The 13,600-nt window shown below is 55.8% G+C and overlaps 1 protein-coding gene across 5 annotated transcripts in view; it reads left to right on the plus strand.

Moving 5' to 3' along the window:
- The window catches only part of Arap1 (ArfGAP with RhoGAP domain, ankyrin repeat and PH domain 1), a 58,792-nt gene extending 45,672 nt beyond the window's left edge, over window positions 1-13,120 (plus strand). For 3 of the 5 annotated variants that reach the window (XM_041676066.1, XM_041676068.1, XM_041676067.1), the window contains exons 17-34: window positions 1,248-1,383; window positions 1,628-1,730; window positions 2,382-2,577; window positions 2,882-2,933; window positions 3,045-3,208; window positions 3,291-3,503; window positions 3,753-3,858; window positions 4,238-4,385; window positions 4,471-4,557; window positions 4,640-4,708; window positions 4,880-4,997; window positions 6,142-6,255; window positions 6,411-6,556; window positions 9,704-9,786; window positions 10,701-10,751; window positions 10,849-10,912; window positions 12,125-12,274; window positions 12,541-13,119. In XM_041676066.1, coding sequence (XP_041532000.1) covers window positions 1,248-1,383; window positions 1,628-1,730; window positions 2,382-2,577; window positions 2,882-2,933; window positions 3,045-3,208; window positions 3,291-3,503; window positions 3,753-3,858; window positions 4,238-4,385; window positions 4,471-4,557; window positions 4,640-4,708; window positions 4,880-4,997; window positions 6,142-6,255; window positions 6,411-6,556; window positions 9,704-9,786; window positions 10,701-10,751; window positions 10,849-10,912; window positions 12,125-12,274; window positions 12,541-12,558 — 2,018 coding nt within the window. In that variant the 3' untranslated portion in view covers window positions 12,559-13,119. Of the gene's footprint in view, window positions 1-1,247; window positions 1,384-1,627; window positions 1,731-2,381; window positions 2,578-2,881; window positions 2,934-3,044; window positions 3,209-3,290; window positions 3,504-3,752; window positions 3,859-4,237; window positions 4,386-4,470; window positions 4,558-4,639; window positions 4,709-4,879; window positions 4,998-6,141; window positions 6,256-6,410; window positions 6,557-7,089; window positions 7,123-9,703; window positions 9,787-10,700; window positions 10,752-10,848; window positions 10,913-12,124; window positions 12,275-12,540 lie in introns of all 5 variants that reach the window. The other 2 variants (XM_041676070.1, XM_041676069.1) reach the window with 2 other exon arrangements.
- Window positions 13,121-13,600: the final 480 nt, after the last annotated feature.

The raw sequence follows: 13,600 nt of genomic DNA on the forward strand, positions 1-13,600 counted from the left end.
CTTTCAATTATTCCCTGACTCCAAGTACAACACCCAGTCTTTACACACCCTCCGAGAGCCACTGTCAGCTGCCACCCTCTCACAGCCCAGATCCCCTCCTGGTTCTGCCCTGGCCCTGTCATGTCCTGGCTTTGTCACACACGCCAGATTTATACCCACCTCTCTGCCCCAAGTGTCCCTTCAAATGTCACATCTGCAGGGATCTCCTGTGATCCCCAGCTGCTTCATGCTGTGTTGCACGTCACCCTCAATCCTGTTTTTTCTTCTTACTGTTCCTTGTGATTTTTAGACTTTTTCCCCTCTTCTTTACAAGTCTCTGCACTTCCCAGAACCGGGGCCTTGAACCCCTAGGCTCAAGCTCCCTGTCTCAGCCTTCCATGTGGCTAAATTATAGACAGAGCCATCACACCCTGCTCAGTTGTCCTTCCTTGTGTATCTTTGTATACATGGTACCTATTGCAGCCTGAGTACCCAAGGACGTACATCTTCAGAGTGGAGGAGACCACAGAAGGGCCGGCTGCTTCTGTGGACGGGCTTGGGGCACATGGACCTCAGAAGGCAGTGTCGGGTCACACAGACGGGATGAGGGACAGCCTCTCTCGGTACCACTCTGATTCCCAGACAGTGTAACCCTGAGCTGCTCCTGATCCATTCATGTAACCCCCCTGAGGCATCCTTTTCACCTTGGGTGCCAGGAAGCGCTGAGCCACGGTGAGGCTAGTGCCGAAAGCTACTGAAGCCTCCTGGCTTGGATGTTCTGTTCCTTCTCGTACCTTCATGGTTTAGGTTCCCATTTCTCTGCCCTTTGGGGATTTTGTGCATCCTCAGAACCATCGTAGGAGGAGACAGACTATAGAATGAGGTGTGCATCTGGCAAAGAAGAGTGGGCATGGGGTGGGTCCCAAGACTTCCTATGCCATTGGCACCATGGGTAGAGGGAGCAAGGTGGATGGAAGCTAGGAGTGGCCAAGGATTGGGGGCAGCACGGGATCTAACATCTGAACGGAAGTAGGATCAAGACTCTACTACTCTTGACCTCCAAGATAGAGGCCAAAAGTTCATGGAGAGGTTAAAGGGGAGAGCAGTGGGGGTTCGGTGCAGAGGGCTGCCGCTGGGGAACCCTCAGGGAAGTGTGCGCTTGGATGGAGAGCCTATAGATGGGGAGGGACAGGGATCCAGGAAAAAGACAGGAGTGAATCAGCAGAGCTGGGTACTTCTTCACAGTCCTCTACCAAACTTCTTCCCAGAGTTCAGCCGGCGCTGGTGTGTCCTTAGTGACGGGGTCCTGAGTTACTACGAGAACGAACGGGCAGTGACACCCAATGGGGAGATCCGGGCCGGTGAGATTGTGTGCCTGGCAGTTTCCCCTCTGGACACCCACGGGTGAGCATCCCTGGCCACAACCACAAACTGCTAGTGTCCATGAAGTTCAGCTTCTGGTTGGGGAGGCAGGGACATTGGCCCAGAGAACAGGGCCTTCTTAGGGCCACACACAGGACTGGAAAGCATTGGCCTTATCTCATGAGACCGCAGCCAGGGCTGTGTGCCCACCTCTCGGGAGGCCAGGGAGGGGTCCTGATAAGAGCAGGGAGCAGAGGAGTAGAAGGGTGAATACCGTTGTTTGCAGCTTCGAGCATACCTTTGAGGTGTACACAGAGGGAGAGCGGCTGTACCTGTTTGGACTGGAGAATGCAGAGCTGGCTCATGAATGGGTCAAGTGCATTGCCAAGGTGGGCCTGGGTGAGCGGGCAGGTGTGTGATAGAGACAGGGTGGGACCTAGTTCTGATGGGGCAGACTCAGGACAGACCTCTCAGGTGAAGGGAAGCATAGGTTGCAGCCCTCTGGTACCCATGAGGGGCAAGGCACGGGCCATCGTAGCATGGATGGTGCACTTAGCCTCTTAGTCTCTTAGCCGTGCAGGTGTGCACTCAGACTAGCGAGAAAGGCAAGGGGAGATCCGCCTTAGAGACGAGAGCCGCGTACCCTCTCTCCATCCCTCATTAGCTCATTGATGAGCTCTCTGTGCCTTCCGAGGATCAGAGCCCAGAGCCCTGAGGACCCGGGTGTATCAGTCTTGGGTCGTCTGTTTCCATGGGAGTGGGGCAGACTGAGTCCAGACACAGTAGCATAGCCAGTGGTGTAGCAGATGCCTGAATGTGTGGGCACTGTGGAAACTCAGAGAAGGGTCATCCCAAGAGAAGGACACATCCAAATGAGTACATGATACCAAAGTCTGTCACTGTGCTAGGTTCTGCCTTGGGGAGGAGGAAAGGAAGTGGCTGGATGGGAAAGAGCCCTCACCCACAGGCCGAGGAGCCTGGCTTTCTCCAGAAGGCTATGCAGTGTTGACTTTGTCTCTCCCCACTGTCTCCTCAACTAGGCATTCGTGCCTCCCCTGGCTGAGGACCTGCTAGCCCGGGACTTTGAGCGGCTTGGGCGCCTACCCTACAAAGCTGGTCTGAGCCTCCAGCAGGCTCAGGAAGGCTGGTTCGCGTTGGCTGGCTCTGAACTCCGGGCTGTCTTCCCTGAGGGGCCCTGGGAAGAGCCACTGCAGCTCCGGAGATTGCAGGAGCTTTGTATGTGTATTAACCTTGCCCCCCAATTTCTAGGGCCCCTTGTCCCAGACCCCTTGCCCCAGCCCTTGTCTAGAAGTCTGAATTCTATTCTGGCCTGAGGCCAGATGACCCAGCCTGCCCTCCAATATCCTCTCCTGTCCTTGGAGAACATCTGAGTAACCCTTTAGGTTGGTGGGTGGGACCCAAGGGTGAGATCTCAGAGGGCCTCATGAGGGAGCAGTTTGGGAGTCATAAACAAACAGCAGTTTGGGAGTTTGGGAGTTTGGGCCTCACTTTGACTGTTCCCCCCCCCACACACACACAGCTATCCAAGGAGACAGCGAGAACCAAGTTTTGGTGCTGGTGGAGCGGAGGAGGTGAGCCCTAGTTTCCCTGAGGGGCCTGGAGAAGCCTGAAGCAGTCCAATGGCCTGGGGAGAGGCGGGACACAGGGACACATAGGTGGGACAGTGACTGTCTCTGGTCCAGGACACTGTACATCCAGGGTGAGCGGCGGCTGGACTTCATGGGTTGGCTTGGAGCCATCCAGAAAGCAGCAGCCAGCTTGGGAGACACACTGTCAGAGCAACAGCTTGGGGACTCAGACATCCCAGTGATCGTGTACCGCTGTGTGGACTACATCACACAGTGTGGTGAGCACTCCCCTCCTCTGGTGATGTCCAGCCCCCAGTGCCTAGGAACCCTCTAAAAAGAGCGGTGTAACTCCCTCCCCAGGCTTGACCTCAGAGGGTATCTATCGCAAGTGTGGTCAGACCTCTAAGACCCAGAGACTCCTGGAGAGCCTGAGGCAGGACGCTCGCTCTGTGCACCTCAAAGAGGGCGAGCAGCACGTGGATGATGTCTCCTCTGCACTCAAACGCTTCCTGAGGGACCTGCCTGATGGGCTCTTCACTCGTGCACAGCGCCTGGCCTGGCTGGAGGCCTCTGGTGGGTCTTGCTGCCTGCATTCAGCCTTGTCCACCCTACGTCAGGACAGGGCTGGCCCCAGCTCCTCTGCCTACTCTGCTTCTCTGCCTCTAGTCACGCTACAGAGATGGGGTTGCTTAGAGGTGGAGGACAGAGACATCCCAGTCCCTGCTAGGCGCTTGGGAGTGCTATCACCATCATGAGAAGCAAAGCTGCTGGGAGGGGGCTTTGGGGACCAGTTTCTAACCCAGTCCATCTCCCCCCACCCAGAGATCGAGGATGAGGAGGAAAAGATCTCCAGGTACCGAGAGCTCTTGGTGCATCTGCCTCCTGTCAACCGGGCGACTGTGAAGGCTCTGGTCAGCCATCTGTACTGGTGAGAGGCCATGTCAGTGTGAGGCTCTGGGTGGACGGGTGGAGAAAATTCTTGTACTCTCTTCCTGGCCGACTGCCCTCAGGTGGGCAAGCAGGTGGGCCTAGGGACCAGCCAATGACTGTCCTGATCTTGGATGTTGTATCTCAGTTTACTTCCTACAGGATAGAGGCTATGAGGGTTTTTTTTTTTTTGCCAGTTTGGGGCCAGGTTACTGAGGCCAAATGCCCTCACTTCCCTGTCCTCTCTATACCTTGCCAGCACCTGAGATACATCCCTTCACTCCTTAATTGGGGTCCATTCTGTCTTTTTGGGCCTGACGGGAATGGGGAAGGTGGGTGGCAGGCTCCTCGATCCTAGCTCCTCTTTGTTCTCCTTCCAGTGTACAGTGCTTCTCAGACACAAACCAAATGAACACACACAACCTGGCCATTGTATTTGGGCCCACGCTCTTCCAGACAGACGGGCAAGACTACAAGGCCGGCAAGGTGGTGGAAGACCTCATCAACCACTATGTGGTGGTGTTCAGTGTGCGTCCCAGTCGGGGCTTGGGGCTAGGGAAAGATGGGCAAGGCTAAGCCTCTCCGATGGCACTGACCTTCTGGCCCTTCCCAGGTGGACGAGGAGGAGCTGAGAAAGCAGAGGGAGGAAGTCACTGCCATTGTGAAGATGCGAGTAGCAGGCACTGCCAGTGGGACCCAGGTTCAGGCCAGGGTTTGGGTTGGTTGTGCTGGCTGCTGGCATTGCTCCCCAGGCCTCTCGCTGAGCCCCATCTCTCCTGCAGCATGCGGGTGACTTCATCTGTACTGTGTACCTGGAGGAGAAGAAGGAGGAGACTGAACAGCATGTCAAGGTAGGGGCTGTTGGGCCAGGCTGAGCCACTCTGAGAGGTATGAGAATCCCCAAATACTGCCTCTGTGCATCTTGGGGCTCAGTGGACCCAGGGAGGAGTGGGTTTGGGGCCTAAATCACAGGAGATTGTGGTGACGCATTTGGGCCTGGCTGATCTCTTGGGTGGCTGCAGATCCCAGCATCCATGACAGCAGAGGAGCTTGTCCTGGAGATCCTAGACCGGCGCAGTGTGAGCATCAGGGAAAAGGACTATTGGACCTGCTTCGAGGTCAACGAGAAGGAGGAGGCAGGTGAGTAACTATGGGTGGCCTCAGCCCAGCCTTCATTCCTCCTGCCCCCTACAGTCTGGGACCCAGAAGATTTGGATGACACTTTTTGCTGACACCCTAATGACCTTTGTGGTTTCCATGCTGGTGGTGATGGCAGCTAGCAGGTCCAGGTGGTGGCTGTGCTGGAGCTGATGGTGGACGGGGAGGGGCAGGTGGTGCCAGTCGTAATGATGCTCTCCCATGTGTCAGAATGGTGTTGCTGTAGGACAATAGGATTGTAGGGTGATACTACTCTCGGGGTAAAGAAGGTGGTGGTAGTGATTGTATCCTGGGAAAGCCTGTCTGTGGTGTGAGTGGGCTGACTGAAGCTTTTTGTGGTGAAGGGAGTGGTGTTGGGACGAGAGGTGGAACTGTTGCTGACGTACGCATCTGCTGAAGAACCAGGCAATAGTCCATGGTTCCTCTGCTCACAGGGGTCAGTCTGGTAAGGATGGAAATGCCAATACTGTGATCATTCCCAGAAACAGACAACCACCATGGTGTTAGCTGACTAAAGGGAAGACTCAGGCTGTCTGATGAGCCTATGGTAGGACCAGTGGCTGTGGAGTCCCTGAGCCTGCTGTGAGGAAGAGCAAGGGCTCCTTGGTAAAGATAGGACAGGGCTCCCAGAAAGTGCACAGCTCTAGCACTGACCTGAGCTCTCCAAGAGACGAGGAAACACAGGGTGGTACTGAAGGTGGAAGCAGCCACTCAGGCCCTGAGGGTGAGGCAGGACCATCTGATGGTTAGTGACAGGGCTTTGAGGAGACACGGCTCGCTACTAGACTGGGAGAACACGCTGGAGGCCGTAGAAGCCAGACCGTGGGGCAATGCAGAGGGACGTACCAGATTTAACCTGCAAGGGTGGAAGGAACTGGAGTATTTTTGGTCTGGGCAGGGGCAGTGTTTGTTGGGGACACATGGGTTAGAAACAGTACAGGCTTGGTTTTGGTTGTAGCTAGGTGTAACAAGCCAGAAGCTGGCTTACGGAAAGGGTGATCATAACTATGGTATATGTTATGATGCTGGTGGAGGGGAAGGCATGTAGGTGATGTGTGCTCGTGTGCTTGCCCTTGGTGGTTTTATACCGTGTGGATCCAGTGGCAATGGTGTGGCTTCTCCGCAGAGCGCCCGTTACACTTTGCGGAGAAGGTGCTGCCCATTGTGCATGGTCTGGGCATCGACAGCCACCTGGTGGTGAAGAAGTACCAGTCCATGGAGGCCATGCTGTTGTATCTGGGTAAGTAGGACCGTAGGGGATGTAGGGTGGACAGGGTAGGACCTGGTGCCCACGGGGGGAACTGGGGGACTCTCATGGAGGCTGGGACATGACGTGGGGCCCTGAGGTTGGTAGGGGGGGTAGTATAGCCCATGCCCACTCCAGTCCTCCCCTAGCCAGCCGTGTGGGGGACACCAAGCACGGCATGATGAAGTTCCGGGAAGACCGAAGCCTCCTGGGTCTGGGGCTGCCCTCAGGTGGCTTCCATGATCGCTACTTCATTCTCAACAGCAGCTGCCTGCGACTCTATAAGGAGGTTCGGGTAAGCCCTGTGATGGACACTTGTGTCTTGTATGTGCTCAGACACCATATGCAAACATTGCATTGGCACTCATGGTCTCCAAGAGTGCGGTCCCCATCTGAGGGTCTCAGCAACACAATGGCTGACAATAGCTGTGTCTTCTGCTGTGGCCCCTGAGGCCTGGGCGTGAGTGAGATTGCCATGACATCATACACATGCTCCCATACTGTGTCCGTGGTTTGTCACAGCTCTAACAAGCATATGTTCTGTGACAGCGGTCCCAAGCTGTGGCCGTGCGTACTTTGCCCCTTCCTAGGACACAGCCCTTCTGACCTACTCTACACACGTGCCAGGTGTTGTCCTAGACCAGACCCCTTGGGACCGCCATCTTCTACACACACACACACACACACACACACACACACACACACACACGCGCGTGCGCGCGCGCCCTGCCTGTACCCCCTCCCCTTTCTCTTCGCACTACCTACATAATCTGTCCTGGCTCTAGACTGGGCTGATGCCCTTCATAACCCTGCTCCTCTATCAAACAGAGCCAAAGGCCGTGGAGCGGGGTCCCCGAGACCGTGAGTAGCTGTGGGCCAGCTGCCTTGCCTTACATCACCTGGGCTCAGGCAAGCCGGGTGGAGCTTAGGGACGGTCAGGGCTCCCGGTTCTCCCCAAGCATGGTTTCCAGTGGCCACTGGCCTTTCATTCCTAGCCCCAAACTAAGAGCTTTTCTCCAAGATAGGGTCTCTAGTTGGTGATACTAGAATTTTCCATAGTACACAGAGAAGACATTTTGGAGCCAGCAATAGAGACCCAAGTTTGGATGAAAATGGTTTCACTTGCCCCACTGCTCCCAGAGCTGCCCCCCTTCCAAACCCAAAGGGCTGCAGCTGTCTGATGCCCTAGACACTGCTGACCCTGAGGTGCCAAACCAGAACATTCTTCATCGGGAGGATGTGTCCACCCAGCCTCCCTAGTTAGTGGCCCAGCTTTCTTTGGCCACCCACAGGGGCCCTCCACTTTCCTCTCGAGGCTGCCCAGCCTGTAATTTCTGCTTGGGGGTTGCCCCTAGCTCAGGTTCAGCTGAGAATCTACTTTCTGTGGTACCCTGTGGGTAGCACCTGTGCTTTAGGGCACACGGAGTGTGGATGGTTATGCGGAAGGAAGGAGGAGGTGCGATGCCAAGCATGGTGTTCTAGCCTGAGGTCCTGCAGCGATTTCAGCACAGTCTCCAGCCCTTTCTAGTCTCTTGCATCCCCTGAGCGCATGAGAGCAGATTTGCTGTCATGGAGGATCCATCATTTGGTGTAGTGTCTACTCTCTGTGTCTTTGCACATTGTTCCTCTGCTCACGACGCCCAGCAAGCACCTCCGTTTGTCTTCTCCTCCTCACGGGTCTCTCATTCACTTCTGAGCCTGTTCACTCCTGCAGTCAGTCCAGCATGGTTCTAAGACGTTATCTCCCCTGGCCATCCTAGAGGTGCTTCCTTAGTCTGGCAGAGCAGAGTGAAGCCATCATGTGGGTAGGAGGGGAGTGGGGGTGCTTGAGACACCTGGAAAGGCAGCTGTTGATCTCTTGGCATGGAGAGAGGGGCCAGGAGAGTTCCAGGGTATGGCCGGGAGGCTGTCAGTGGAAGCAGGCAATGCTGTCAGCACTGCAGGGCCTCTGCCTGGCAGAACCAGCCCATGTGGCAAGGCCACTGAAGTGCTGGTGATGCTGACGTCAGTTGGTTCATGGGGCCACAGGACAGACTATTAGAAATTAGGGTACAGCAGACTCTGTGGCCTCTCAGTCCCCACCCCAAGACCTTCTGTTGTCTAGACCCTGGAGCATGTGAGAAAGGCATATTCTAGAAAAATCATGGCACCAGCGTGAGGTACCATGAGCATAAATTTTATTCCTTGCCCATGACCTTGGACATCAGTGTAGCCAGAACCCAGAGCTGCTTGGAAGTGCAAGTGTCTTGGTACCTCTGCCTCCTACTCTCTCAGCCTAAAGTATGTGTTTCCAGATGAGGGGGCTGTCGACCTCCTGCCCTGCCCGGGACTGCTGTGCACTCCATCCCTCCTGCCTCCTAGTGCTCAAGCTAACTTTTTCAGTGTCTCAGTTTCATCCCTGCCTGTTGGGGAGCAGCTCTTCCTCCCTGCGTTTTGCCCTATCCCGCTTTCTACCACAGCCTTAGCTTCCTTGTCCACCCAATTTCTTGATTCCCACACCTGTAACCAGGTGTGTTCCGGGATCTTTGGGAGATGTTGTGATTGTTGAGTGAGGTGCTCTCCTTCCTGAGGCCCTGGATCATACAGGGGCTCTAGCCATATCCCTGAGGTGACACAGAAGGCCCCTCTGGTTCCCAGCCAGATCATTCTCTCTCCTGCAGAGGAGCCATGCCTGGGGACAGCTGGGAGCAATGATGGGACCCAGGTGGGGATGGCTCAGTTTTGGAGCCCCAGTTGCATCCTCTTCCCCTACTGCCCTTCCTGATGCCCTGCTGGCTGCAGGGGTGCCTGATTCGGGGAGGACTCTAAGCAGAGGGCTCCCAGAACAGGAGGAAGGTCATTGACCTACAAGCAGAAGGTCACTGTTCCTATCCCCTTCCCTCTACCTTTGAGCCAGCCTGCTTCTTCCAAGCACTGACCCATATATGCAAAGGTGGGGCCCAGGCAATTGTTTCAGTAATCTGGTTCCCCACCCTGGTGTATGGGTCTCAGACCACTGGGAGTTCCTCCCTCTGGCCTATCATACAGAACAGCCATTAAGCTTCAGCTTGAGACACTGGCCTTCTGATGGGGCCAAAGTGCTAGCGATTGCTGGTCCCCAAGCTTCAATTCACACGGTCAACCCTGGAGCCTCTGTGGGCAGGGAGGGAGAGTAATCTGCTTCCAAGTGTTGTGGAGGAGGGCATTCAGATTGCCTTCCAGCTGGTGGCGGTGTCCGGCCTCTGCTACCCTGGCCCTCCCAGCGGGAACGCTACCTTGAGGACTGAGGGTTGACTGTCTGATGCTGCTGCAGAGAGTGGCGGCTGTGGCTGGACAATGAACCGGAAGGGCTTTCGTGAGAAAGCTTCCTGGACAGCCTGGGTGCTGGGGTGGGGGAGGGCAGTTTGCTGGCGGAAGAGCCACTCCCCACTGTACCCCCCTGACTGATGAAGTGTCCTCCCAGAGTCACCGGCCTGAGAGGGAGTGGCCAGTCAAGAGCCTCAGAGTCTACCTGGGTGTAAAGAAGAAGCTGCGGCCACCTACCTGGTAAGCCAGGCCTGTGGCTAGGACCAGTAGGAGGCAGAGCTGGGGTTAAGCTTTATGGGTGGTATAGTTCTGTACTCGGGCTCTTCTTGGTCAGTAGCATCTCCTGGGCACACCACAGAAGCACAGATTGTCAGGTTTGGGGTTCTGTGAATAGGGCCCAGGACTCAGTGTCTCCTCAGATGTTCGGGTAACAGTGCCCGTTCATGTTTGAGAATTGCTGGTCCGCTTTGTTGAGAATGAGTGTATGAGGTATCTTGGGGCAGGCTATGTGTGTGCGATGCTGCCACTGAGCCCCTGGCTGCATTTACCCACGCATGCTCACGTGGACGCCAGAGCAGGACTTGGAGTGTCCGCCTCCCTCCCTCTCTGTGTCATTGCCTTGAGACAGGGTCTCACTGAAGCTCAGCGTCTGGGCTTCATGCTTTGGGGATCCACCTGCCTGTCTCTGCCCCCCAGTGCTGGGGTTACAGACACCCATAGTCATATCCATCTTTTTATATGATTGCAAGGTTTCATGCTTGCAGCAGGTGTCTCTCCAACCCCGAGTATATTGTTTCAGTAAGTCGAAAAGTGATGCATGCCACTGTGGCTGGTAGGCACTGCAGTCATGTGACTTGGTTTTCTAACTTTCTCCTCATCTGTTGGCCGTGCCTGGTTGACTCTGGCTCTTGAGTAAGCTTGGGCAGGCATTAGTACGGTTGGGTGGTTTTTTGGTTTTTGGTACTGAGGGTTGAACTCAGTATCTCCACCATGCTAGGCACACAGCATCCTCATCTCAGGCCCAAGGTTGGGGTGGGGAGAGATGAGGGGCAGTGGCCTCAGTGTGCTATGCTAGGGGAAGCCTCCGCTCTGCCTCAGCTCTGCCCAGGCTGTCTTGGCAAGTGTCAAGTGACAGCTTCTCTGGTTCTTTGCAGCTGGGGCTTCACAGTGGTGCATGAGACGGAGAAGCACGAGAAGCAGCAGTGGTGAGCCAGGGCCTTGCTCTGAGGCTGGGCTGGGAGGTGGGCGGGAGACGGGGCTGGCAGAGGCTCTGGGCAGTAACCCGACCTGTGCCTTCCACAGGTACCTCTGCTGTGACACGCAGATGGAACTCCGGGAGTGGTTTGCCACCTTCCTCTCTGTACAGGTACTAGGTGCAGGGTCTCCTCCAGAGGCTGCGCCAGGGAGAGTGCCAGCAGCAGAGATGGCGTCATAGGAACTAGGTCTCTGGACACGGAGAAGAGTGGCTTAAGGGCAAGCAGAGGAAAGAGCATATCTAAAGGCCTGTGGGTAAAAAAGATAAGAAAGAAAGCATTAGATTGGGGACCTCACAGTTCCACAGGGTTAGAGTCTCTGATTGCTGTGGTGGGGAGCATGGCAGCGTCAGGCAGCCATGGTGTTGGTGCAGTAGCCAAGACCTTATAGCTCATGTATAAGCAGAAGTCAGAGAGAGAGAGCGAGCAAGAGAGCACGCTAACTGGAAATGGTGTAGACTTTTGAAACTTAAAAACCTCTCCTGCAGTGACACACCTCCTCCAGCAAAGCCACACCTCCTAATCCCAAACAGTTCCACCAACTGGGGACCAAGCATTTGATATGAGCCTATGAGGGCCATTCTCACTCAAACGACCGTATTCAACACTTGCAAGGGGAGAAGCCAGGCGTGCCAGTGGTTGGCCTGCATCGGTCAGCAGCAGATTGTAAGAGCTTTGAGACCACACTCAGGAGGCTGAACTAGACCTCGAGTTTCAGTGAGTTAGAGTGGTTGTGTAGGAATAAGCTCCCTCAGCACCTGCGTGCAGGGGGCAGAGCCTGAAGGGCCACACCCACGTTGCAGGGGTTGGGGGACCACCCCTGAGCCAGAGCAAGGCCAGAGGCTGCTTAGGCCGAAACAGATGAGTTAGAACAGATGCTCAGCAGAGTTCAGAACTGTTTAGGGAGAAGAGATTCAAAACTACCAGGGCTCTGGGCTGAATTCTTTCTCTGCAGTTATATTATTTTAACTGGGAGCTTCCTGATGTCAAAGCTTAAATGGAAACAGTGGTTTCTGCAGTTCTTGGTTGGTGGGAAGAGGAGGCACAGACAGTATCTTCTGGGGGAAATGATTTTCTTGATGCTTCATTCTTCGGGAGGTTTGTGGATCCAGACATGGGAGTCGTTGAGTAATCTGGCTGACTGGTTTGTGCTGGGATCCCGTCATTTGCAAATAGCCGCTTCTCCTCAGCCTCAGTCAAAGCTGAGGGCACCAGCTCAGATCCTAGCTGGAGGCTTTTCCGAGAAGGGTGGGTGGATCAGGAGCTGAGCCTGCAAACTGAGATGTGGCCCAGACCCTAGCACTCCCTTCCTGATTGTTCTCTAGCACGAAGGCCTGATATGGCCCTCAGAGCCTTCTAGAGTATCCCGGGTAGTGCCCGAGGTCCGGATGGGCAGTGTATCGCTGATCCCTCTGCGTGGCAGTGAAAATGAGATGCGCCGGAGTGTGGCGGCCTTCACTGCGGATCCCCTCTCTGTAAGTGCCTCTGGGCCCTGTGGGCCCTGTGAGCCCTGTGGGCCCTGTGGGGCGGGAGGGGGGGGAGTCGTGGGGGCAGGAGGGAGGGGATACCTGGTTGGGTACCTGCCTTCACTTCCCCAATTTCTCTCAGAGCTCCTCTAGTCCCTTCCCTAGGTTTCCGGGGCCCCCTTTGTCTGGCCCTGGGAACCCCAGCTGCTAACGTTTCTGCATTGACTCACTGTCACTAAGCACTTATAGGAACTGGGCTTCTCCGCTTCCTGCAGCTCCTCCGTCCTGTCTGAGCTCTGGAACACCGGCACTGCCTCCTGGAAGCCTTCCTGTTGAGACACCTTCGTGCTCTGCATGCACGGGGAAGCCACACCTACATCCCAGCATCCTGACTGCAGCACAGGCCCCTTCACGGGGCTGGCAATGAGATTTTCCTGGAAGGGGAGGGGCCCTCCCCTGCTCTCCACTCCCCTCCCCTGCTCTCCAGTCATGCAATGCTCCTGGCCTGGCTTGCTTACCCAGGGTCACTCTCCTTGAGTTTGTGGTGTTGGAGAGATGGGCGGAAATCAGGAGCGCTGCCAGAGGGGCTGGAGGGCTTGGGGTCCCACAGGGGAGGGAGCTTACCTGGGAGGGAGCCTATGCCCTTTCCATAGGCTGCTACTCTGAAGAAACTCCTAGGAGTCCAGGAGGGAGCTCTTGGGAAGCTTTACAGGCTGAAAGCTGGACTTGGGGATATCAGCCCACTTCTGGTGTATGCTGCGGGGAGGCCCGGGCTGTGGCTGTCTGCTACCCCTCCCCGACTTCAGATACTTTTTGATAATATAAATATATCTGTATATTTTACACTGTGGTGCTAGGGCCTGCAGTCGTCTGGGGGGTTGGCATCTTGGGTTAAGGGCACAGCTGGTTGTGAAGCTAGAGGTCAGTGCTGGTGCTCTGGAGCCCGGAGCCTGAGTTCTGCTCTCTGCGTGTTGAGGTCAGTGCTGGCGCTCTGGAGCCCGGAGCCTGAGTTCTGCTCTCTGCGTGTTGAGGTCAGTGCTGGCGCTCTGGAGCCCGGAGCCTGAGTTCTGCTCTCTGCGTGTTGAGGTCAGTGCTGGCGCTCTGGAGCCCGGAGCCTGAGTTCTGCTCTCTGTATGTAGAGGTCAGTGCTGGCGCTCTGGAGCCCGGAGCCTGAGTTCTGCTCTCTGCGTGTTGAGGTCAGTGCTGGCGCTCTGGAGCCCGGAGCCTGAGTTCTGCTCTCTGAGTGTTTGCTGAGCTGTTTGCTCTCCCTGTCCCAGCAGAGGCTGACCTGTGTCACTGTACAGGTCAAGCCTGAGCCCCTATTCCTGCAGCCGT

This window comes from Microtus oregoni, unplaced genomic scaffold (genome assembly GCF_018167655.1).
Source record: "Microtus oregoni isolate MIOR12 unplaced genomic scaffold, Mior012 000027F_ref0000203, whole genome shotgun sequence".
Lineage (NCBI taxonomy): Eukaryota > Metazoa > Chordata > Mammalia > Rodentia > Cricetidae > Microtus > Microtus oregoni.